Source organism: Pongo pygmaeus, chromosome 14 (genome assembly GCF_028885625.2).
Source record: "Pongo pygmaeus isolate AG05252 chromosome 14, NHGRI_mPonPyg2-v2.0_pri, whole genome shotgun sequence".
NCBI lineage: Eukaryota > Metazoa > Chordata > Mammalia > Primates > Hominidae > Pongo > Pongo pygmaeus.
In genome coordinates this window covers 32371512-32398502 of record NC_072387.2, presented here as the reverse complement: position 1 = coordinate 32398502, position 26991 = coordinate 32371512, and the positions used below count along the sequence as shown (strand labels likewise).

The 26991-nt window shown below is 38.4% G+C and overlaps 1 protein-coding gene across 5 annotated transcripts in view; it reads left to right on the top strand.

Annotated features, from left to right (window-relative positions):
• RNF17 (ring finger protein 17) overlaps positions 1-26991 on the top strand; it is a 137686-nt gene that overhangs the window by 70271 nt on the left and 40424 nt on the right. For 4 of the 5 annotated variants that reach the window (XM_054445930.2, XM_054445929.2, XM_054445927.2 and 1 more), the window contains 7 exons: positions 4669-4822; positions 9372-9487; positions 10746-10866; positions 20900-21020; positions 22616-22843; positions 23533-23683; positions 23839-23957. In XM_054445930.2, coding sequence (XP_054301905.1) covers positions 4669-4822; positions 9372-9487; positions 10746-10866; positions 20900-21020; positions 22616-22843; positions 23533-23683; positions 23839-23957 — 1010 coding nt within the window. Of the gene's footprint in view, positions 1-4668; positions 4823-5014; positions 5162-9371; positions 9488-10745; positions 10867-20899; positions 21021-22615; positions 22844-23532; positions 23684-23838; positions 23958-26991 lie in introns of all 5 variants that reach the window. The other variant, XM_063650630.1, reaches the window with a different exon arrangement.

Here is a 26991-nt window from a genome sequence, read left to right as displayed (position 1 = left end):
GTAGCTTAAACAACAGAATTTATTGTCAACAGTTTTGGAGTCTAGAAGTATGAGATCAGTTTGTCAGAAGAGTTGATTTCTTCTTGAGGGGTTTGAGGGAAAATCCATTTCACCTCTCTGCTTTAGATTTTGGTGGCTTGCTGGCAATCTTTTGTGCGCCTTTGCCTTTGCTGCATCACCCTGATCTCTCCCTTCATCTTCACATGGAGTTCTCCTTGTATATTTGTCTGTACCCAAATTTTGCTGTTTTTATAAAGACATTAATCATATTGAATTAGGGCCCATCCTAATGACCTCATTTTAACATGATTATAAAGAACCTGTATCGAAATTAGGTCATATTTGAGATACTGGAGATTATAGCTCTCCAACATATCTTTGGGGGAAGATACAAATCAACTCCTAACATTAGACTTCTTGGATTTGTAGGTTCATGTCTTTCTTTAAATTGGGGACTTCTGCCATTTTTAAAAATAATTTTTTGCCTCTTTGTCTCTCTCTTCCTTCTGTGACTTCCATAATGTCTCTATTGGTTCACTTGAGCCCCTTAGGCTCTGTTTATTTGTCTCCATTCTTTTTTCTTTCTGCTTCTCAGACTTGATATTTAAATTTTCCTATCTTGAAGTTCACTGATTATTTTTCTTCTTTCCACTCAATGCTGCTTTTGAACCCCTGCATTGAATTTTTTCTCCTTAGTTATTATACTGTTGAGCTCCAGAATTTCCTTTTTATAATTTGTATCACTTGCTGCTATTCCCATTTTATTCATATATCATTTTCCCACTTTTCTTTAGTTCTTTGTTTTCCCTTAGCCCTTTTAACATATTTAAGACAGTTGAGTATTTTTGATTTGCATTTTTTTTCTGGTTGCACATGTCTGCATAATTATTAAAAGAATTTCAGAAAATATTGAAGCAGCTTCTTTGTCATCTCGCACGAAGAAAGTTAAGGACACAGACACACATGAGGAGTTTAGGAGTGGAGGTTTCATATGCAGAAGAAAGAGAAAGGAGAACAGCTCTGTCTCTAGTGAGAGAAAGGGGCTTCTGAAAGGGAAAGACTGGCTGGCGGTGGATGTGCCGGATTTTGTAGGCAGGTTTAAGGAGGTGGTGTCTGATTACATAGGGCCCACAGATTGGTTCAGTCAGGTTTGATGTTTACATAGCACGCCAGAAAGGCTGGCCACCCCACCCTAATCTTATTATGCAAATGGGCTTTCCACTTGACTGACACCATCCTGTGTGCTTCTTACTGTACATGTGGCTGGCAAGGAGAGAAGGGAGGATGGAGCTGCCATTTTGAACAGGATTGGCGCAACTGCCGGTATCTGTGTCTGCAGCTCAATTTTATAGGCTGCTCTTTGTTAGAAAATGATTTGGGGGCTGCTTTTCACTGAAAAGGAAGACCTTGCCGAGGACTCCTTCCTGTATTCTCACTCTCTGCCTAAGTAATTTCTTTTTTTTGTTTTTGTTTTTTTTTTTTTGAGATGGAGTCTCACTGTGTCCCCCTGGCTAGAGTGCAGTGGCACGATCTTGGCTGACTGCAACCTCCACCTCCCAAATTCAAGCAATTCTTCTGGCTCAGCCTCCTGAGTAGCTGAGATTACATGCGTGCACCACCACACCTGACTAATGTTGTATTTTTAGTAGAGATGGGGTTCCGCCATGTTGGCCAGGCTGGTCTCGAACTTCTGACCTCAGGTGATCCACCCGCTTGGCCTCCCAAAGTGCTGGGATTTTAGGCATCAGCCACTGCACCCGGCCTCAGTAATTTCTTTTTAACTCCTGTGTCAATATGAAACGAAACCTAAAGGGTCATGAATATAAAATGAAATGACAGAGGTCCCTGATGCATTGACACAGAAACTTCTGATATCAGTCAGTACCTGCAAGCCCTATTCAGTCCCCTTTCAGGATTACTGCTTATTTCTGGTTTTCAGTGAGGTCAGGAATTCTTGACACTTTGTGTCATATCTTTACAGTTAGTTTCATACTTTCGTATGTTTTCATGTTAATGTCCTTTCATTTCAACTTTAAGAACTCATAGAATTTCTTGTAAGGCAGGTATAGTGGTGATGAACTCCTATAGCTCTTTTTTGGGATTAAGAGAGTTGTGTTCTTTTTTTAAAAAAAAAAAACGGAGTCTGGCTGTGTCACCCACACTGGAGTGCAATGGCATGATCTCAGCTCACTGCAACTTCCACCTCCCAGGTTCAAGCAATTCTCCTGCCTCAGCCTCCCGAGTAGCTGGGATTACAGGCGCCTGTCACCACGCCTGAGTAATTTTTGTATTTTTAGTAAAGACAAGGTCTCACCATGTTGGCCAGGCTGGTCTTGAACTCCTGACCTCATGATCTGCCTGCCTCGGCTTCCCAAAGTGCTGGGATTACAGGTGTGAGCCACCACGCCCGGCCAAGAGAGTTGTTTTAAAAGCTGTAGTAGTTCATTTGTTTTGGTACTTTTCCAAACTGTTTCAAAGACCATTCCTTGTCATGTATGATCACTGAAGTCTGTTGTTTCTTTGGTTTGTACTTGGCTAATGATTGACAGAGTTCCTTGAATGTCAGGAGCTGAAACAAACAAGAGACAGAGAAAGAGGAAGGCGCCATCTTTCCTAGACTTTGCGGACTAGCTCTTTGGTGGGCACTTCTTCACCATTTAGATAGGCTGAGCCTAGGAATCAGCCTGAGGTCATAGTTAAAGTCTTTTTATTTCTTTTCTGGGCATGCATCTTCTCAGGGCAGACATGTGGCTTTGTAAACTCTACCATATATATGACAGCTTTTGAATGTCCTAATTTCGTAAAGATTCTCACCCCAGATTCTCCTGGCCTTAGATGGTCTATTGTATGTTTCTACTCATAAACTCTTCCTTCCAAGCAGCTGTGCTTGTACTCCCCTTTGCCACGTTTACAAATGCCCTGCAGTTCTTCCTGCCTGTGTTCCAAGTTATATGAAACAAAAACTAGCTCTTTGCATCAGTCTTGCCGGTATCTCCCGGACTTAGAATACATATACACAGTAATTTGCATGTAAGTTCTGGTCTGTTCCCTCTGGTTCAGGGGAGGGAACTGAGAACTGGACTGCCACTGCTTAAGACCAGGACCATTGTCATTCTGGGAAGAGGGTAGGGTGAGGCAAGTAAAAATACCACAAAACTTTCCTACCATTTAGAAAATTGCTTTTACTTCATTAGGCTTCTTAGTTACTGTAAACTTTGAATTGCTTTGCAGAGATCTGATCTAATAAAGTTGGTTGAGACACTTTCTCATTTTTTCAATGTTTCTGTATTGGAACAAGAACTTAAAGCTTCCTAATCTTCTATTTGGTTGGCGTCATTCCTCTGCTGAATTTTTAAATGTTCACTCTGGCTTACTTGTTAATGGAAGAATTTGCATAATATCTACTTAGAAATGAAATTTAAAAGTAGTTTTAAAGTAATTTAAATGAAATAACAAGAAAAGATAGGGATTCAGAAAATTTTCACTTGCATCATTATACTCACAAGAAGAAAATTCATTTTTTCCATTGAAATAGATGTCAAAATATTTTTTAGCATTAAGAATTGGTATTTGGAGAAATAAACTTATAATCCTTGATTTTTTTGATAGTATAGGAAACTTTAGAAACTATTTTTTGATTATACTAGATAGCACCATTTAATAAGAGAAAAGTCTGTATTACAAAAGAATGCAATCATTCCACAAACCCTACTGAATTATTACTGATTTAAGGAAGAATTATCAGTTCACATTAAGATGGATGGTTGATAAGATACTGGATATTCATATAATGCCAAAGTAGCACCACATAAATTCTTAAGACTTGGTTATTACAAGGGCATAAACAGAACTATACACATTGAGAGGGGTCAAGATCATCACTGCAATTGATAAATGAATCTTAGCATATTAATAGTCATTAAGTATTAGGCCTTGATGTGTTGCAACTTGAGTGGGAAAAAGCCACCTATGACACAGTCTAGCCAAAAAGATTTGCCTTGGATCCGTCAAACCCTTAGGAATAACTTTCAGCCTTTGGAAAATTCAGCAGATAGACCTTACTCCATGGAAGAATAAGCTAAATAGCAGCATGAGGATATAACCACATAAATCCATAAGGTATGGGGAATTCTGCAGAAAAATAAGGTGGCTGTCTTCAAGAAGACACGTTCATTAAAAGCAGAGGACTGTACTAGATTATAGAAGTGTTATGGAGATAACAGTCAGAAGCAGTATATAATCTTGGTTTGTAATGGGTTTGGATCGGTTAAGGAAAACTAAATGTGACCTAGAAATGCTAGTAGGAACAGTTACTGAAATAGAACAAGTGAGAAATGATAGAAAAATGTAAGTGATTGTATGTGTGGTAAAGTCTAGTTTTGGTAAAAACAAATATACAGTGAGTGTGTGTGTGTATGTATAGAAAAATATCTTGAAGAATATATACACTAAGTTATCTAGCAGAATGTGACTTTATTTTTATGTCTATACTAATTTTCTATACTGGTTCTGCAATAAAATTTTGTAAAATAAATTACATAACACAATTGATAGATTTACATTCAAGTTTTAATGTTTCATAATTTCAATGACAGTGCTTGTAATTCATTCAACACTTACATTTTAAGTTTCTGTGAAATGACAGTGCTTTATCCCTTTATTTGCCAGATAGAGGGCCTGGATTTTCTATTTCTATTAAAGACAATTGAGGAATTCTATAAAAGTGAAGATGGAGAAAATCTGGAAATCCTCTGTCCAGTTCAAGATGAAGTCTGTGTAGCTAAATTTGAAGATGGAGTTTGGTACCGAGCAAAAGTTATCGGTAGGAGAATGCATGCTGTTTCTACAGGGAGATGTTATACTTCAAAACTAATATCATTTGAGTTGGTACCAATTCAGTCTTGGAAGTAATGTTATTTGATCTTATCATTTGCTCTGTCGTCTCTCTTTAGAAAAGCTAGTGATAATGTTGAAAGGTGAATCTATCTCCTGATATTTTGTTTGACTTGACTAGAACTTGATCATTGGGAATCTTGCTGGAAAAGTAGTATAGATAGAACAAAGCAACAGAAATTAATTATTCAAAAACCGGTGAACTCTAGCTTGATGTTGACTGTTTGTCTGTCCCATGCTATTTTGATTGTCAAGGTACAAATTAAAGGTAAGTCCTTTGTGTCCTCTCTGCTTCCCTTCAATTTTAATATATTTTTCTTTCCTGGGAATTATTGACTGAACTGCTAGTTTTCTCGATATATTTTTTCTACTTTTTCTACATCCTCCTTAAGTCATTGATTCAACTTATGAAATAATGGGAAGAATAAAAAGCGGGATTGAAGACAGAAGAGTTATGAAAATGGAGGTATTAGCAACAAAAATAGTAAAGTTTATTATTCCCCAGCATTGACTAAGACAGAACATTACAGACTAAGCTTTTGTGGGTTATGAAATTAGATATACCATAGGCAGTTTAACCCATTGTGTTGTTTCTTTTACATGCTTTCTAGTTTGTAGATATGTCCTTTTTTTATTGAAAGAGTGAAAGGCCGGTGCAGTGGCTCATGCCTGTAAATCCCAGTACTTTGGGAGGCTGAGGCGGACGGATTGCTTGAGGCCAAGAGTTCGAGACCAGCCTGGCCAACATGACAAAACCCCGTCTCTACTAAAAATAAAAAGTTAGCAAGGCATGGTGGTGTGTGCCTGTAAGCCCAGCTACTCAGGAGGCTGAGGCATGAGAATCACTTGGTCCTGGGAGGCGGAGGTTGCAGTGAGCTGGGATTGTGCCACTGCACTCCAGCCTGGGCGACAGAGCAAGACTGTCTGAAAAAAAAGGTCGGGTGCGGTGGCTCATGCCTGTAATCCCAGCACTTTGGGAGGCCAAGGTGGGCAGATCACCTGAGGTCGGGAGTTCGAGACCAGCCTGACCAACATGGAGAAACCCCGTCTCTACTAAAAATACAAAATTAGCTGGGCGTGGTGGTGCATGCCTGTAGTCCCAGTTACTCAGGAGGCTGAGGCAGGAGAATCACTTGAACCTGGGAGGCGGGGGTTGCGGTGAGCTGAGATTGTACCGTTGTACTCCAGCCTGGGCAACAAGAGCAAAACTCTGTTTCAAGAAAAAAAAAAAAGAGAAGTCACCATGCCCGGCTAATTTTTTTGTATTTTTAGTAGAGATGGGATTTCACCATGTTGGTCAGGCTGGTCTCGAACTCCTGACCTCAAGTGATCTGCCTGCCTCAGCCTTCCAAAGGTGTTGGGATTACAGGCATGAGCCACTGTGCTGGGCAATTTTTTTTACTTTAGTTTGATACTGTTTAAAATGTTTTCTCCATTATTAAGGTAATCTAAGATCTTTACAAATTACTCCTAATATATAATCAGTTCTGTTTGTGTCAAAACTATTCTTCCAACCTGAGTTTTCTATCCTTCATTTGTCACCATTGATTTTAATTTTGTTAATGGTTAGTGACTTGAACTAACTACAGATTTTCAAATGTGGTTCTTGCGAATGTCTTAGTCTGTTTTGTGCTGCTGTAATAAAATACTATAGACTGGGTAGTTTATAAACAATAGAAATTTACTTCTCAGTTCTAGAGTCTAAAAAGTCCAAGATCAAGGCACTGTTTTACTGAGGGCTTAGTCTCTGTTTCCAAGATGGTGCCTTGTTGCTGCATCCTCCAGAGGGGAGAGACACTGTCTCTCATTATACCTCTGATGCCAGAAGTATGAAAAAGGAAGGCAAACTCCCTTCACCAAGCCCTTTTATAAGGGCACCTAATCCCATTTATGAGGGCAGAGACCTCATGACTCAGTCACCTCCCAAGTACTGCTGCATTAGGGATTCAGTTTCAACATGAATTTTGAGACAAAAACATTCCAACGATTGCAATGAAGATACCACTGTATAGTTTCGTAAGTATCTTTGGAGCAAACAAAAGCATTTTCGTGACACTAAGGACTTTGCAACTGCTTTTCAAATTAGGATTATTGGCTTGAAAATGTTATCTATTTGGTGAACAATAAGGCCTCTGAAATCTTTGAGTAGTAACATTTGGGGAAGATGGAGTGTCCATAGTGCTTATTCTACTTCTTCATTTCTATTAGCACCACTTTTGGGGTGCTAATAGAAATGTATGTGTGATTTGTTTGGCCCATTTTCCTGTATCTTCTGTGGTCCTGTTGAACTCCATCTTGAAGATGATACTTGGTTTGGTGAATAGTAGCTCTTTTGTTTTTTATCTGCCTAATTTAAAAGTTAATGCTAAAAGACACACTCCACTTCCCTCCTTGAAGGCAATTACTTTTCATTCTTTCAGCTATTTTGTTGTTTACTTGTGTTCCTTCTTCTAATATGTAATACTTCAGTTGACACTTCAGTTTTAGATATTACCTGTTATTCTGTCAGACAAGTTTTGGATCTCCATAGCCCTTTTGTCCTCCTTTTTCTCTTTTCTATAGTTGTATCACAATTTTTCATTAAATTCATACTCTGTGTAAATAAAGCCATAAAGTATACTTTGTTTAATTCTATTGTGAGTTCATAATTATGTTCACTTTTCACTTTGTTTTCTTTTAATTTGTGAGTGTATTTTTAATAGTTCAAAACCATTTTCCATATGATAAATGTTAGTTTTTTTTTTTTTTTTAAAGCATGAAAACATCCTTTTTGAGACGGTCTTACTCTGTTATCCAGGCTGGAGTGCAGTGGAACATGATCATGGCTCACTGCAACCTCTGCTTCCTGGGCTCAAGCAATCCTCCCACCTCAGCCCCAAGTTTAGCCGGGGCTATAGGCACTTGCCACCACGCCTGGCTAATTTATATATTTTTTTTTGTAGAGCTGGGGTCAAACTCCTGGGCTCAAGTGATCCTCTTGCCTCTGCCTCCCAAAGCACTGAGATTACAGGTGTGAGCCATCACATGTGGCCAAAAACATCCTTTATCGTCTCCAATTGGGCTGCTTACCCTCTAGGCTTACTACACATTTTTTATTCTGGAAATGTATTTCAGTTGGCTATACACTTCATTGTCCTCCAGTATTGGATCCCTTGTTTTATGGATGCCATGTTTACCTCTTGAGTTTAATTCCCTTTTTCGTGTGGAGCCATCTTCCCATAGTTTCTCCAGAGAACATAAATGGGGAAATTTGAGACCTTCCATGTCTGACTCTGTTCTCATGTGATACTTAAGATAAAACAATAACATTCTTTAAGTTACTTTCCATATCCGTCTATTTGTTTAAAACTACATTTTCATTCAGAGACTTTAGGAAGAGTAAGAATCTAATGGCATTGGCAGAATTGAGAACATCCTTCTAGCAAGGGGTTTCCAGTGGAAGTTGGGAGAGCTTCCCCCGTCTTTTGGCTTTATAATAACACATATCTTCTCAATTATCATGGATATCTCCTACCGTAGGGCCTATGTTTGGAGTGTCATCTTGAGTGAGTGCTAGTGCTGTGCCACTTGCTTCTACTTCTGCCAAGGAGCAGAGAATACTGGACTTTCTTGCATATTGAAATGATAGATATTGTATTAGTCTTTAAGTTTGAAAACTATGTATTTTGAGTGTTTTCAAAAAGGTTAGTGTGTGATACGTCTTTTTTAAAAACTTCTCTGTGTTTGAAACTTCCAGAGATTTCTTTAAAGTATAGAGAATAGACTGACACAGAGGTCTCTCTCTACTTGTTTTTTTGCAACATACCCCAAGTACAATATTTTTTCAAAATTTCACAGATACTGTTATATGAATGAATCTTTAGTTTGTTGAATCTTTTGCCTTGTTTGATCATCTATGTTGACTCACAATAAACATGTATTAAGTGCTTACTTTCTACCTTGTGCTTTTTAAATAGGCGAATCCTCCAAAAACATCTCATGAAGTTAGATTATATTGGTGTATCCGTTTTACAGATGAAGTAATGAGGCTTAGAGAGAAAAAGTAACTTGCTCAGGATAATATCTTAGAGATATTAATTAGCTTGCTTTAGGTCACATAGAATTTTAGTGATGGAGCTAGTGTTCTAAACTGGTCAGTCTGACTCACAGCCTAATTCTTAACTTTTAAGTCATACCACCTGCCATATAATTTTGTTATCCTGATTTTGGCTATCCTTTGAATATTTAAAGCATACTAGTTTTTTATTCTTATAAGTCTGCACTATGGATGATTTCGGGGTTCACATATTTGAAATATTTTTTACATTTTAAAAAGTATATATATAAAATATAAAAAGTATGTATATAAAATATAAATATAAAAGAGTTTGTATATTGAAGCTAAAAGTATTCTAATCTATTTGGCTATAAGCCAGTCTAAATTTTTCTAGATAATTCTGTTTCCAAGTTTGTAATTTCTAATTTCATAATTTTTCAAGGATTGCCTGGACATCAGGAAGTTGAAGTTAGATATGTGGACTTTGGTAATACTGCAAAAATAACAATCAAAGACGTGCGTAAAATAAAGGATGAGTTTCTGAATGCCCCAGAGAAGGTAATCTATTTATTATGAATTCTAGGGCTAGAATATCAGCACAAATATGGAAGTATTTTTAGAAGCTATTGTCACCATAGAAATATTAGCCTCCCTTTTTGTCTAGTTTCTGATACAGGGACTATAGATAAATGCTGCTGTGGTTACTATTGAAGAAATAATATGTATATCATGGCAAATAAGCATATTAAACATTAATCAGGTATATTTATGTCTTAAGTACTTGTTGGCAGCTTTTAATATATCATTTTGAGATCATATATTGTGGTAAGAGTCACGTTCATGATATATCAAGTTAAAAATGCTTATCTCAAAAGTACTTCTACTGTGATCATATTTATACTTAAGTATATATGTGTGTACAATAGAGAAGCCTGGGAGAATATGTAAAAAACTGAACCTTGTTATCTCTGGGGAGGAGTAGTATTCTGAAAGAAGGGTAAGAAGGAGCCTTGTTTTCTAATTTATATACTGTTTGAGTTGTTTTTAAGCCGTGTTTTTCATTTTAGGAAATGTGTAGTATTATAGAAAAAAATTTTAAAATACAAATGAGCAGGCTGGGCGCAGTGGCTCATGCATGTAATCCCAGAACTTTGGGAGGCCGAGGCGGGGGGATCATGAGGTCAGGAGTTCGAGACCAGCCTGGTTAACATGATGAAACTCCATCTTTACTAAAAAGATACAAAAAATAAGCTGGGCGTGGTGGTGTGTGCCTGTAATCCCAGTTACTCAGGAGGCTGAAGCAGGAGAATTGCGTGAACCTGGGAGGTGGAGGTTGCGGTGAACCGAGATCATGCCATTGCACTCTAGCCTGGGTGACAGGGCAAGACTCGGTCTCAAAAAAAAAAAAAAAAAACAAATGAGCAAAAGGGAGAATCACTCAGAATCATTGTTCAATATTTTTGATATCTGTACTTCCAGATACATCTGTGCTTTCAGCAGTTATAGAATCAGACTATAAATCGTCCTGTAACCTGCTTTTTACAAGTAATTAATGTATCATAAGTGTCTGTAATGAATGCTTGTTATTCCGGTATGTGAATGTACAATGGTTCATTCAGCCAAATACTCTGCTGATTTCAATGATTTGTGTTTATAAAGTACTTTTACAGACACCTTCACACATTATTTGATTATTTCTAATATGTATTAAATTCAAACATGAAGATTAGTTTTGTACACACTTACATAAAACTTGAATTCTAAAGTAGGTAGAAATTAAATTTTTTTCTTAATGGTGGAATTTTGTCTGACACAGGCAATTAAATGTAAGTTGGCCTATATTGAACCATATAAAAGGACAATGCAGTGGTCCAAAGAAGCTAAAGAAAAATTTGAAGAAAAGGCTCAAGATAAATTTATGACATGTTCAGTTATCAGTAAGTTCCATTTTTACTTGTTATGTAATCACATATAATTTTAAATAATAATATGAATAACATTTGTCAAATTTTAGACTAAATTCAGTGTGCCATCAGTAGTAGTGGTGAGAGATAAGATTTGTTGAGAATTAGGTACAATGGAATTATATCTTTTATGGACTCTAAAGTCATCAGGACAGAAATCACCATAAAAGATCAAGCACCCTTGACATGGCCCCTTGAAAGCCCCAAAGCCAGGAATTAGCTTCTTTTATTTGTTTGCATTTTTGCTAGGGCTCTGTCCTTGTCCTTAACATAGTGGATGCTAATGTTTAATTTCCAGGAAAGTGAGGGGAGGTGGGACATGATTGGTAAACAGCTTTTCCTTGCTGTTTTTTTGTCTCACTGGCTTAAGTGAATTCAACTGTGGCTTCTCAGCATAATTTGAAAAAAGTTACTCCTTTTTTGGAGCAATTGGGCCCAAAATAGAGTCTTGACCACTAGCCCACAATTTTGTAACATAACAAGTTCTGAAAATCAAAAGTTCAGCAGCAAAATTGGTTCTGAATTGGCATGAGGCTGTATATAGTCTTTATCTCGTTTATAGTGAATATTCATATTTTACTTCAAGATAATGTTTGTGGGCTGCTGCCCCAGACTCTGCTGGGGGTATTAGATACATATGCAGGATAGGTGCTGAGTAGCTTTTCTCAATTAGAAGAATTTTGAATTCTGAAACATGCCTGGCCCTAAGGGTTTTAGATACGGGGATTGGGAATCTGGTTTGGTTTTTTTGTTTTTTGAGACAGGGTTTCATTCTGTCACCCGAGCTGGAGTACAGTGGTGTGAACAATGGCTCACTGCAGCCTCAACCTCCAGGGCTCAAGTGATCTTCCTGCCTTAGCCTCCCATGTAGCTGGGACCACAGGCATATGCCACCATGGCCAGCTAATTTTTAAATTTTTTTTGTAGAGATGGGATCTTACTTTGTTGCTCAGGCCAGTCTCGAACTCTTGGGCTCAAGCTATCCTCCCTCCTTGGCCTCCCAAAGTGCTGGGATTACAAGTGTGAGCCACTGTGCCTGACCAGGAATCTGTTTTTCATCTGATATTTTGATAAGTTCCAAAGTTGTAACACACACTGGCTGGGCTGGGCTGGGCTTAATGAATAGTAGTGCAGGATACATGAGACCATGTTTTCTTAGCATAGATGTATGGGACTTTCAGGGGTAGTTTTTACTGTATCCATGTCTTTCCTTTATCGTAAGACTATTGGACTATTCAATGTGAGGAAACTGGAGCCTAGAAATGAATTGCTCAAAGTCATAACCTAGAAATGATAGTATATCTCTGATAATTTATTTACTTCAGAACAAGAAATTGTTCTAAAGAAATAGTGTCATTTAAGAGGAATGTGATTATACAGACTGTATCCTTAGGCTATAGAAGTTTTCTATTTAGCTTCTCTGAAATGAACAAATGAATTAAAGACCTCTTGGTCCTTGAACAGTCTCCACTGATTTTGAGCCAACTTTAACCTGTATAACTGTTTTCCAGCCTTCCTTTAGGAATCATGTTTCGTGGGGTTTTTGCCCCCTCCTAGAATAATTTCCCATGGACAGTCAATCAAGATTTCTTGGGTTTCTTTCTTGATTCCTCTTCTTTCTTTTTCACATAATTATTTAATACCAGTGACATCCAAACACTAGCTGTGGCATAGTTATTAACCTAGATTATTTTATTTAAAGAGTGCCAGAAGGCCTTGCCAAACCAAAACTGTCTTTTCCCATTCACCTGCACAGCAGTAAAATTGTGAGTTCAAGACCTTTATAATAAAGTGAACTACCACAGCTGAGAACAGGAACCTGCCATTAATACATGCTGTGTTACCTTAGAAAGCAAGGAACATTTATATATGATTAAGAGGAGAGCAGGGAAGATGATAAAGGTACAGAACACAGAGAAAGTTGACCCTATTGGAATAAAAACTTTTTGCATAAGAAGTATAAAACCAAAGAACTAAAGTTAACAGGAGATGGAAAAGCAGGGGAGATCAAAGTTTATTGAGGCTCAGTGTTGCTTAGCCTTTTGTGTCTAGATAATTTATCTGGAACATTGAAAAGTAGCCAGGAATTTTTTTTTTTTTCAACTCCTGGTAAAAAAGCTTTTTAGGCCAGGTGTGGTGGCTTATGCCTGTAATCCCAGTATTTTGGGAGGTCAGAGGTGGGTGGATCACCTGAGGTCAGGAGTTTGAGACCAGCCTGGTCAACATGGTGAAACCCCATCTCTACTAAAAATAAAAATATATATATATATTAGCCAGGTATGGTGGCACGCACCTGTTACTCCCAGCTACTTGGAGGCTGAGGCAGGAGAATCACTTGAACCTCGGAGGCAGAAGTTGCAGTGAGCCGAGATTGTGCCACTGCACTCCAGCCTGGGTGAGAGAGCGAGACTTCGTCTCAAATTAACAAAAAAGCAACAAACCCTCTGCAGGAAGCGGACTGCTCCTGGAGGACCCGGGAGAGCCCCCAAAACTGAGTACCCCAACTGCAGAAGTGGGAAAGGGAGACCCTCCTCTCCTGAAAACACACTTCCACTGGAGAAGCTGAAGGTCTGTTTGTTGGAGAAGTCTCCAACTTTACCTGGAGCTGAGTCAATTTAGAGAGCTGAGTGAAATATAGGGGTAGAGGAAGCAGCAGAAAGGCCCTGGGAGCTCACTGGGTCCCCAAGCAGCCCATTCCTGCCTGGTGCCACAGGGATTCAATGGGAGAGGAGCAGGGGGTAAAACTCCACAGGGAGAAGGAAATCTCTAGCTGAACTTGGTAACAATTTGAACAGGGTGAGAAGCCTCCTGGCCAGAACTCGGGGGAGGGTACAGATCTGGTGTGCAGACTCCACAGGGAGGGGAAGAACCAAGCCCTTTTCTTTCCCAGCTTGGAGGCAGATAGCCTGGGGCAGGTTTTCAAACCCATATTGCTCTCCACCTGGACACAGACTTGGGGCTGATGGGGGGAACACAGTGGGAATGAGACTGGCCCTTTGGTTTGCGTGGGCGCTGGGTGAGGCCTGTGACTGCCATCGTTCCCCCACTTCCCTGACAACCTGCATGACTCAGCAGAGGCAGCCGTAATTCTCCTAGGCACACAATTCCAGTGATCTGGGAATCTCACCCCCATCCCCCACAGCAGCCTCAGCAAGACCCACCCAAGGAGAGTCTTGAGCTTAAACACACCTAACCCTGCCCCCACCTGATGGTCCTTCCCTACCCACCCTGGTAGCTGAAGAGAAAGGGCATATTATCTTGTGAGTTCTACGGCCCCGCCCGTCACCGGTTCCTCCCTGTACTACCGCAGCTGATGCTCTCTGGAAATTGCCACCTCTGGCAGGAGGCCAACTGGCACAAAAATAGAGCATTAAACCACCAAAGCTAAGAACCTTCACAGAGCCCATTTCACCCCATCACCACCTCAACGAGAACAGGCACTGCTGTCCACCGCTGAGAGACCCCATAGGTGGTTCACATCACAGGACTCTCTGCAGACAACCGCCAGTACCAGCGCGGAACCAGGTAGACTCTCTGGGTGGCTAGACCCAGAAAGAGACAACAATCACTGTAGTTCAGCTCACAGGAAGCCACATCCATAGGAAAAGGGGAAGAGTACTACATCAGGGGAACACCCCATGAGACAAAAAAATCTGAACGACAGTCTTCAGCCCTAGACCTTCCCTCTGACAGACCTTATCCAAATGAGAACCAGAAAACCAACCCTGGTAATATGACAGAACAAGGCTCTTCAACACCCCCCCAAAATCACACTAGTTCACCAGCAGTGGATCCAAACCAAAAAGTAGTCTCTGATTTACCTGAAAAATAATTGAGAAGATTATTTATTAAGCTAATCAGGAGAGAAAGGCGAAGCCCAATGCGAGGAAATCCAAAAAACAATATAAGAAGTGAAGGGAGAAACATTCAAGGAAATAGCTTAAAACAATCAAAAATTCAGGAAACTTTGGATACACTTTTAGAAATGCGAAGTGTTCTGGAAAGTCTCAGCAATGGAATTGAACAAGTAGAAGAAAGAAATTCAGAACTCGAAAACAAGGTCTTCACATTAACCTAATCCAACAAAGACAAGGAAAAAAGAAAATATGAACAAAGCCTCCAAGAAGTCTGGGATTATGTTAAATGACCAAACCATAGACTTCTCTTCTTCCTCAGGAAAACATATTTGGGGAAATAATTGAGGAAAACTTCCCCAGCCTTGCTAGAGACCTAGACATCCAAATACAAGAAGCACAAAGCTTGGAAAATGTATTTGGGGGAATAATCAAGGAAAACTCCCCAGGCCTTGCTAGAGACCTAGATATCCAAATACAGGAAGCACAAAGAAGACCTGGGAAATTCATCGCAAAAAGATCTTTGCCCAGACACATTGTCATCAGGTTATCAAAGTTAAGACAAAGGAAAGGATCTTAAGAGCTGTGAGACAGAAGCACCAGGTAACCTATAAAGGAAAACCTATCAGATTACCAGCAGATTTATCAGCAGAAACCCTACAAGCTGGAAGGGATTGGGGCCCTATCTTCAGCCTCCTCAAACAAAACAACTTATCAACGAAGAATTTTCTATCCAGTGAAACTAAGCATCATATATGAAGGAAAGATACAGTCTTTTTCAGACAAACAAAGGCTGAGAGAATTCGCCATTACCAAGCCACCACTACAAGAACTACTAAAATTTTGGAGTTCTAAATCTTGAAACAAATCCTGGAAACACATCAAAACAGAATCTCTTCAGAGCATAAATCACACCAGACCTGTAAAACAAAAATACAAGTTAAAAAGCAAAAACAAAGAACAAGAAAACCAAAGTACACAGGCAACAAAGAGCACCATGAATGCAATGGTACCTCACATTTCAATATTAACATTGAATGTAAGTTGCCTAAATGCTCACTTAAAAGATACGGAACCACAGAATGGGTAAGAACTCACCAACCAACCATCTCCTGCCTTCAGGAGACTCACATAACACATAAGGACTCACATAAACTTGAACTAAAGGGGTGGAAAAAGGCATTTCATGCAGATGGACACCAAAAACGAGCAAGGGTAGTTATTCTTATATCAGACAAAACTTAAAGCAACAGCAGTTAAAAGAGATAGAGAGGAACATTATATAATGGTAAACAGCCTTGTCCAACAGGAAAATATCACAGTCTTAAACATATGGGCACCTAACACTAGAGCTCCCAAATTTATAAAACAATTACTAATAGACCTAAGAAATAAGATAGACAGCAACACAATAATAGTAGGGGACTTCAGTATTCCACTGACATTACTAGACAGGTCATCAAGACAGTCAACAAAGAAACTGGATTTAAACTATACCTTGGAACAAATGGACTTAACAGATATTTACAGAACATTTCATCCAACAACTGTAGAATACCTATTCTATTCAACAGCGTATGGAAATTTCTAAGACCATATGACCTCAATAAATTTAAGAAAATTGAAATTATATCAAGCACTCTCTCAGACCACAATGAAATAAAACTGGAAATCAATTTCAAAAGGAACCTTCAAAACCATGCAAATACATGGAAATTAACCTGCTCCTGAATGAGCATTGGGTCAAAAAATCAAGATGGAAATTAAAAATTTCTTCAAACTGAACGACATAATGACACAACCTATCAAAACCTCTGGCATACAGCAAAGGTGGGTTCTAAGAAAAGTTCCTAGCCCTACATGCCTACATCAAAAAGACTGAAAGAGCATAAACTGACACTCTAAGGTCACATCTCAAAGACTAGAGAAACAAGAACAAGCCAAACCCAAACCTGGTGAAATAACCAATATCAGAGCAGAACTAAATGAAATTGAAACAAACAAAAAATACAAAAGATAAGAAGCTGGTTCTTTGAAAAGGTAAATAAAATTGATAGGCCATTAGCACGATTAACCAAGAAAATGAGAGAAAATCCAAATAATCTCACTAAGAAATGAAACAGGAGATATTACAGCTGACACCACTGAAATACAAAAGATCATTCAAGGCTACTATGAACACTTTTACACACATAAACTAGAAAACCTAGAAGAGATGGTTAAATTCTGGAAAAATACAACCCTCCTAGCTTAAATCAGGAAGAATTAGATATCCTGAACAGACCAATAACAAGCAGCAAAATTGAAATGGTAATTTAAAAATTACCAACAACAAAAAAGACCAGACAGATTCACAGCAGAATTCTGCCAGACAATGGAAGAATTGGTACTAATCCTTTTGACACTATTCCACAAGATAGAGAAAGAAGGAACCCTCCCTAATTCATTCTATGAAGCCAGCATCACCCTAATACCAAAGCCAGGGAAGGACACAACCAAAAAAGAAAACTATAGACTGATATCCTTCATGAACATAGATGTTAAAATCCTTAACAAAATACTAGCTCACCGAATCCAACAACATATCAAAAAAGTAATCCATGATCAAGTGAGTTTCATACCAGGGATGCAGGGATGTAATATATGCAAGTCAATAAATGTGATACACCACATAAACAGAATTAAAAATCACATGATCTCAATAGATGCAGAAAAGCATTCAACAAAATCCAGCATCCCCTTATGCTTAAAACTCCCAGGAATTTGGCATACAAGGGACATACCTTAATGTAATAAAAGCCATCTATGACAAACCCACAGCCAACATAATTCTGAATGGGGAAAAGTTGAAAGCATTCCCTCTGAGAAGTGGAACAAGACAAGGATGCCCACTCTTACCACTCCTCTTCAACATAGTAGTGGAAGTCCTAGCCAGAGCAATCAGACAAGAGAAAGAAAGAAAGGGCATCCAAATCAGTAAAGAAAAAGTTAAACTGTCACTGTTTGCTGATGATAATGATTGTTTAACTTGAAAACCCTAAGGACTCCTCCAGAAAGCTCCTAGAACTGATAAAATAATTCAGTGAAGTTTCCGGATACAAGATTAATGTACACAAATCAGTAGCTCTTCTGTACACCAACGGCGACCAAGCGGAGAATCAAATCAAGAACTCAACCCATTTTACAACAGCTGCAAAAAAATAAAATACTTAGGAATATAACTAACCAAGAAGTCAAAATACCTCTAGAAGGAAAACTACAAAACACTGCTGAAAGAAATCATAGAGGACATGAACAAATGGAAACACATCCCATGGATGTGTAGAATCAATATTGGATGGGTAGAATCCATCTGATTCTACCATATTGCAGTGGTACCCATATTGATGGATAGAATGAATATTGTGAAAATGACCATACTGCCAAAAGCAATCTACATATTCAGTGCAATCCCCATCAAAATAACACCATCATTCTTCAGAGAATTAGAAAAAAAATTCTAAAATTCATATAGAACCAAAAAAGAACCCACATAGCCAAAGCAAGACTAAGCAAAAAGAACAAATTTGGAGGCATTACAATACCTGATTTCAAACTATACTATAAGGCCATAGTCACCAAAACAGTGTGGTACTGGTACAAAAATAGGCACATAGACCAATGAAACAGAATAGAGAACCCAGAAATAAACCCAAATACTTACAGCCACCGATCTTTGACAAGGCAAACAAAAACATAAAGTGGGGAAAGGACACCCTTTTCAACAAATGGTGCTGGGATAATTGGCTAGCCACATGTAAGAGAATGAAATTGGATCCTCATCTCTTACCTTATACAAAAATCAACTCAAGACTGATTAAAGACTGAAATCTAAGAGAGTAAACTATAAAAATTCTAGAAGATACCATTGGAAAAACCTTTCTAGACATTGGCTTAGGCAAGGATTTCATGACCAAGAACCCAAAAGCAAATGCAGTAAAAACAAACATAAATAGCTGGGACCTAATTGAACTAAAGAGCTTTTGCACGGCAAAAGGAACAGTCAGCAGAGTAAACAGACAACCCACAGAGTGGGAGAAAATCTTCACAATCTGTACAACTGACAAAGGACTAATATCCAGAATCTACAATGACCTCAAACAAATCAGTAAGAAAAAAAATATCAAAAAGTGGGCTAAGGACATGGATAGACAATTCTCAAAAAAAGATACACAAACGGCCAACAAAGGTATGAAAAAATGCTCAACATCACTAATGACCAGGGAAATGCAAATCAAAACTACAATGCGATGCCACCTCCTCACTCCTGCAAAAATGGCCATAATCAAAAAATCAAAAAACAGTAGATGCATGCGTAGGGTGAACAGGCAACACTTCTACACTGCTGGCAGGATTGTAAACTAGTACAGTTACTATGGAAAACAGTGTGGAGATTCCTTAAAGAACTAAAAGTAGAACTACCATTTGATCCAGCCTTCCCACTGCTAGATATCTACCCAGAGGAAAAGAAGTCATTATTCGAAGAAGACACTTGCACACGCATGTTTATAGCAGCACAATTCACAATTGCAAAATCGTGGAACCAACCCAAATGCCCATCAATCAATGAGTGGATAAAGAAACTGTGATTTATACATATATATGTGTGTGTGTGAATATGAATGATGGACTACTATACAGCCATAAAAGGAATGAATTAACAGCATTTGCAGTGACTTGGATGAGAATGGAGACTATTATTCTGAGTGAAATAACTCAGGAATGGAAAACCAATCATTGTATGTTCTCACTGATATGTGGGAGCTAAGCCATGAGGACGCAAAGGAATGGACTTTGGGAACTTGGGGGTAAAGTAGGAGGGGGGCGAAGGATAAAAGACTACAAATACGGTACAGTGTATACTGTTTGGGTGATGGGTGCACTAAAATCTCACAAGTCACCGCTAAAGAACTTACTCGTTTAACCAAATACCACCTGTACCCCTATAACTTAATGGAAAAAAATTTTTAAAAAGCTTTTAAATGTATACTGTTATAACTCTTATAACTTGGTTAATATAGAATGTTGCTGTTGGTAATGGTTATCTTTTTATTTAGAATCATTCTGACTAGCAGCTACCAGCTGGAAAGGTGTAGGCATATACAGATCTCAGTGCATTTTTTAGAGATGTTTTCTAAAGAAATTTGTCTACCATATTTCAGATACTTATTGACCAATTTCCCTGTGCAGTGTACCATAAATAAGTAAATAGACAGATGAGACACAAGCCTTACACTCAGTTAACTCCCAGTCTAGTTTAAGAAATAGATCTGATAAACAGAATTAAAAGTTAGATGGTTTGTCCTAAAAAACATGGAGACAGAAAAAAGTTCTAGTTAATTGAGGGTTCTAGATTGAGTTTTTGTTGTTTTAAACTTTGTGCCATTTTTATAAAAGCTTAAACCTTTGCAGATGATCACTGGCCTGAGTTAACTTTCATTCACCTTGGTCCTCCTGGAACTTGGTTGAGTTCCATAAAACAATTAAGAATACAACAGAACACTTCTTCAATGAATATACTTCCTGAATCTAAAAGCTTTGAACTGATTTCTTTATATAATGGCACACAGTAACCTAAAATAAAATGTTCACTAATTTGTATATGTTACAGATAACACTGACCATTTGTATCTGCAAAATGCTACTCTAACTCCTAGCGACTATGACATTATTCTACAAGAAATGTCATGTGTGCAAATGAAAGAAATTAAGTTTCCAATTTTTAAAAAAATTGCCTCATTTAGGCTGGGTGCGGTGGCTCAGGCCTGTAATCCCAGCACTTTGGAAGGCCAAGGTGGGCAGATCATTTGAGGTCAGGAGTTCAAGACCAGCCTGGCCAACATGGTGAAACCCCGTCTCTACTAAAAATACAAAAAAAATTAGCTGGACCTGGTGGCGCGACAGTGTCTGTAGTCCCAGCTACTCGGGGGGCTCAGGCAGGAGAATCACTTGAACCCAGGAGGCAGAGGTTGCAGTGAGCTGAGATCGCGCCACTGCACTCCAGCCTGGGCGACAGAGTGAGACTCTGTCTCCAAAAAAAAAAAAAAAAATTGCCTCATTTAGTATATTTTGTGACATATTTCTTTCCCCAAACTTTCTTAATGGTTTTACAGAAATTCTGGAAGATAATGTGCTCTTAGTTGAGCTTTTCGATTCTCTTGGTGCTCCTGAAATGACTACTACTAGTATTAATGACCAGCTAGTTAAAGAGGGCCTAGCATCTTATGAAATAGGGTAAGTAGATATGTAAGCTTTCATTGTTAGTTCATGTTCTTATGTAACATTGTAATCGCAAGAACGGAAAGTGGCATATCATTCTCCATTGGAGATGAGCTTAGACTGTAGACCTGGGAATTTTCCCTGTCCTGGATCAGAAAAAATAGAAAATAACTGGAGTCATTAATGAGGACTAGAGTGACTTTTCCCTCCATTACTAAGGAACCCAGAAACCAAGAGAAAGGCTCCTTGAGAGTGCTTCTAAGGAAAGGAGACTGCCGTCTTATTTCTGCTTAGGAAGCCCCTTGTGCCTAATTGAGAAAGGAATTGGGAAGAGAAATGGCAGGATGGAGAATAAGCGTAGTGGTAGAGTAGCTTACATTTCCATTTGTAGAAATGTTAATTTTCCTGGATTCAAGTAGATACTTTGAATGATAACCAGGCTTGAGCCATTGTGCTAATACTCACCCAGGACAGGCTAGTGGTTAGGGTGACCCCAGAAGCAGAAGAGTAGAGTGGTGGCAAGGACAGGTGGCAGGGTTTTGAGGTCAAGACAAAGAATTCTTCCACAATAGGGACTTGTGCAGTGGGAGTGGCCCTGGAGGAGGCTGAGATGGGCAGATCACTTGAGAGGAGTTTGAGACCAGCCTGTCCAATATGTTGTAACCCCATCTCTACTAAAAATAAAAAAATTAGCTGGGTGTGGTGGCGTGCGCGCCTATAGTCCCAGCTACTCGGGAGGCTGAGGCAGAAGAATCACTTGAACCCAGGAGGCGGAGGTTGCAGTGAGCTGAGATTGTGCCACTGCACTCCAGCCTGTCTGACAGAGCAAGACTCTGTCTTAAAAAAAAAAAAAAAAAAAAAGAAAGAAAAAAGAAAGCCAGTATTCAGATAGCACCCACATGTGATGCCTGTCAGCATAAGCCAAAGAAGTAGTGACGCCCCATAGAGGCCTGCAGTGACTCATACTAGTATTAATGATCTGTGGACATGCTTTCCTGCTCACTCTCATGCTGGAGGAGCTAGAATCAGGAGCTTTTCCACTATAGGTCTCAAATGAGAGCGGAAAAGAAATGAGAATAAACATTCAAATTAATGTTGAACTGGGCCGGGCACAGTGGCTCACGCCTGTAATCCCAGCACTTTGGGAGGCTGAGGCAGGCGGATCATGAGGTCAGGAGTTTGAGACCATCCTGGCCAATAAGGTGAAACCCCGTCTCTACTAAAAATACAAAAAATTAGCGGGACATGGTGGCGGGTGCCTATAATCCCAGCAACTTGGGAGGCTGAGGCAGGAGAATTGCTTGAACCTGGGAGGCGGAAGCTGCAGTGAGCCAAGATCACGTCACTGCACTTCAGCCTGGGTGACAGAGCTAGACTCCATTTCAAAAAAAAAAAAAATTTGGGATTGAATCTTCTCCCTTCTTTTTAAAGTGAGGGTTATTGAAGTATAACTTATATACAGTAAAAAGTCACCTGTTTTAGGTCCACAGTTAAATGAATTTTGACAAAAATAGTCATACAAGCATCATCACAGTCGAGATACAGACCTGAGCAAATGCAAACAAATATTTTGCATACAGTTCTTTTCATTAACTTTTGTTGTTTTTCAGATACATCCTCAAAGATAATTCTCAAATGCATATTGAAGTTTGGGATCCTTCTCCAGAAGAAATTATTTCAAATGAAGTACACAACTTAAATCCTGTGTCTGCAAAATCTCTACCTAATGAGAATTTTCAGTCACTTTATAATAAAGAATTGCCTGTGCATATCTGTAATGTAATATCTCCTGAGAAGATTTATGTTCAGTGGTTGTTAACTGAAAACTTACTTAATAGGTATAATATATATATATATATAAAATAATATATAAGGAAAATATTGCATATGATTTTATCCTTTATTCTGTTTCAAAGATCTAGAAGTCATAAATGTAGATTTTACAAGCGAAATTATTTTAACTAAGTAGTCTCAGCTAGTTAGAAGTATGAAAATAGGATATCTGTTGGCTGTTTTCGCTGTATTAGAATTTATTCATTCTACAAATACCTATTGAGCACCTACTATATGATAACCAGTATTATAAGTGTTAGGGATACCCTGGTATAAAACATAGACAAATCTTTGTTATCATGTGGCTTAAACTCTAGTAGAGGGAGAGAGAGTGAACATATAAAATTTTTAGTGTGGCAGATGGTGATAAGGGAAATAGAAAAAAATAAAGCATTTGGGGAGGAAGGCACTTTTAGGATGGTCAAAGAAGACCTCAGAGACAGTGACTTTTGAAACAGGCCCCAAAGAAGGAAGGAGGGAGGTAAGCCACATGAGGGTCTGAGGGAAGTTTATCTCAAGCAGAAGGAAGAGCTAGTTCAAAAACCTGAGGAAGAAATACACTTGTACATTTAAGGAAGAACAAGGTGTCCAGCTTGGCTGGAGCGGAATGAGCAAGCAGGGATTGTAGAAAACATGTAGCCAGAGAATTATATAAGAAAAGGTTTGGAAAGTTAAATATTTTTTATCTCTATAGTTTAGAAGAAAAGATGATAGCTGCTTATCAAAACTCAAAATGGGAACCTGTTAAATGGGAAAATGATATGCACTGTGCTGTTAAGATCCAAGATAAAAATCAGTGGCGAAGAGGCCAGATCATCAGAATGGTTACAGACACATTGGTAGAGGTAAATTACAGAATTAAAAGTATAATTGTGAAGGTGAATGCATTTTGTATTTTTTTTCCCTGGAGTTAAAACAGTTTTCATTGAGTTTTTCAGTTTGCCAAAAAAATATTTCAAAGTGTTGTTTGTCTGTAGACTTAAAGTTATTATTTTCTTAGGTCTTGCTGTATGATGTGGGTGTTGAACTAGTAGTGAATGTTGACTGTTTAAGAAAACTTCAAGAAAATCTAAAGACAATGGGAAGACTCTCTTTGGAATGTTCTCTGGTTGACATAAGGTAGTTTTTAGCTGAGTAATTTTCTCATTATTTTAAATATTATTTTTAAATGGGTTCTCGTCAGTTTTAATTTTGCTAAGATATTCTGAAATTTTCCTAAAATCTAGTTAATTTTGGACTTTAAGAGGGAAGGAGAAAAGTTTGGAGCACGTAAATTTAGTGGCATTGAGAAATAGAGATAGGTGAGTATGAAAGTGCCTAGATAGAATTCAAACTGTTGAATATTAAAAATTTTACTTTGAGGAACAACAAACACAGAAATAAATTGTGTAAGTTTAGAATTGCATAGAAAGCTAAAAATATGTAAATTACCAAAAAGAGTGAATTTGTAGAGGATTCTGGGAAAATGACAGAACAGTTTTAGTCTACTGGAATCCCACTATAAAAACAGTAACTTGGATAGTAAAACTAAAGACTACACAGTCAATATCTACAACAAAATCAGATGACAGGTTACTTCTGTGAGCCCTCAAATATTAGCAGGTGGGGTACACCATGAACCAGGACCTTTACAGTATCAACACTTGTGTGGGAGGATTTGGAGGGAAGGCAGACTAGGATTCCAACAGCTTTGAGAATAGGAATTGGCAACGGTATTTCACTGGTGCCTGCAGGCCAATCTGAGAATAGCAGCCAAAACTAAGGGATAAGGCAGGATGCGGTTCTTATCTGAATGCGAGAAAGAGATCTGTAAATGTGCCAAACTCCCGCAATACTGGAGCGTTTTTAGCCGTATAACCTCTTGAAAGTAAACTGAAATTCCTTCCCATAACCCCACACTGAGAAGAAATTGCTGGGAATAGACTTCAATTTGAGCAAGACAGGCAGTGGAGCAAAGGAAAGAAAAGATCCAGATGAAAGGAGGGGAAAGGGCCAGGTGAGGTGGCTCACACCTGTAATCCCAGCACTTTGGGACACTAAGGCAGGAACATCACTTGAGGCCAGGAGTTCAAGCCTTCATTGAGCTATGATTGTGCTACTACACTCCAGCCTGACACAGTGATTTTTTAACCTAAATATAGAATTTTACAGTTTTTCCTGCCAACTTTCTTCTAATTGGTTTTGAAACTCAGATATTTGATTTTGCTATTCCATGTCTAGGCTGCCCCATCTAATGTTGTATTATCTGTAGATTTGAAAGCATACCTCTGTCAGAGTTGTAGTCTACAGTTTATGAGCTAAATCCAACTAATATGCACTTGGCCTGCAGAATGTTTTTTGAACCATGGCATATTAACTCTTTAAAAAACTAGTAAATTTCACATAAAAATTTGAGTTTCTTTTATTGGCAAAAATTGGATATCTAGCCTCTAAGCCAAAAATAACTGGCCTTCCCCCAGAGGTTCAGAAGAGTTGTTAACTTTTGTTAAATAAATCCTAGCTGCTATTCACCATAGAATACTAGGTAAAATTGTACATATAGGAAACAGCTCTATCATTAAGTCTACTGGCAGATCGTTTGCTATTGCTTTGATATGCTACCACAGTTATCCAAATCACTTGGGGTAGCTTGTAGTTCTAGACCAGGGTGTCCAATCTTTTGGTTTCTCTGGGCCACATTGGAAGAAGAATTATTGTCTTGGGCCACACATAAAATACACTGACAGTAATAATAGCTGATGAGCTAAAAAAAAATTGCAAAAAAATCTCATAATGTTTTAAGAAAGTTTATGAATTTGTGTTGGGCTACATTCAAAGCTGTCCTGGGCCGCGTGCAGGTTGGATAAGCTTGTTTTAGATTGTCTCAAATTTGATCACTGACTTGAAGCCAATTGCATGTTATTTGGCTAAAAGACATATACACATACACACACTTAGGTATACATATATGTGTAGGCTTTTCAGACATGGATTATAAATAGGAATATTAAAAATATGTTTACCAATAAAGCTAAAAGATCCGAAAGACCCTTTCAGCATTATTATAAAAACTTTAATGAACCTGTGTGTGATTTTTTTTTTTTAAGAAATAAACCATACTGGTTTATCTAGCTTATTTGTATCTCATCTGCAAGGATCTCATGAGAGAACTCCAGATACACTATACAATATACCTTAACATTTATTGTCCACTAGGACAGGCATTGTATGATGTGCTTTACGTGTGTTAGTTTAGTTCTCACAATAATACCGACATGGAACTATTATTATCTTCATATTACAATTGAAGAAACTTCATGATGAGAAATTAAGTACCTTACCCAAAGTTATCTATATAAATCTAACATTGGTTTGATTTATCTGTTTTGAAACCTGATCTATTTATTTATTTATTTATTTATTTATTTATTTATTTATTTGAGACAGAGTCTCCCTCTGTTGCCCAGGCTGGAGTGCAGTGGTGTCATCTTGGCTCACCACAACCTCTGCCTCCCAGATGCAAGCGATTCTCCCACCTCAGTCTCCCGAGTAGCTGGAGTTACAGGTGTGCGCTACCATGCCCGGCTAATTTTTGTATTTTTAGTAGACATAAGGTTTCACCATGTTGGCCAGGCTGGTCTCAAATTCCTGACCTCAAGTGATCTGCCTGCCTCGGCCTCCCAAGGTGCTGGGATTATGGTGTGAGTCACCACGCCCGGCCTAAAAATTGATATTATGATAGGATAGCTTCTTTTTTTTTATTTGTTTTATTCCCTAAAGATCCTTGTTCTGATAGGATACCTTCCTCTTAATGAGCCATTTCTCTAACCTTACAGGCACCTCTTCCTATTGTCTGTGATCACTGATGGTGACAATGGGACACTGTAAATCTTTTCAGTGCCCTGGAATGGAAATCTCAGCTCACATACTATATAAATCCTATCTTAGTTTTCACTTTGACATTAAATATTTATTCAGAATAATTGAACAGAATTATATCAGTCCCTTAATTGTACCTAACAGTACAGAGAATGTGTTTGTGTACATACTTTAAATGGTATCTTATGGACTGGAATGGAATACCATTATCATTTTAAAAGCCTAATAATAGCTAACCTTTAAGAACTTCTGGAACCTGCATTAATTGTCTTAAAGACACTATTTCACTTAATCC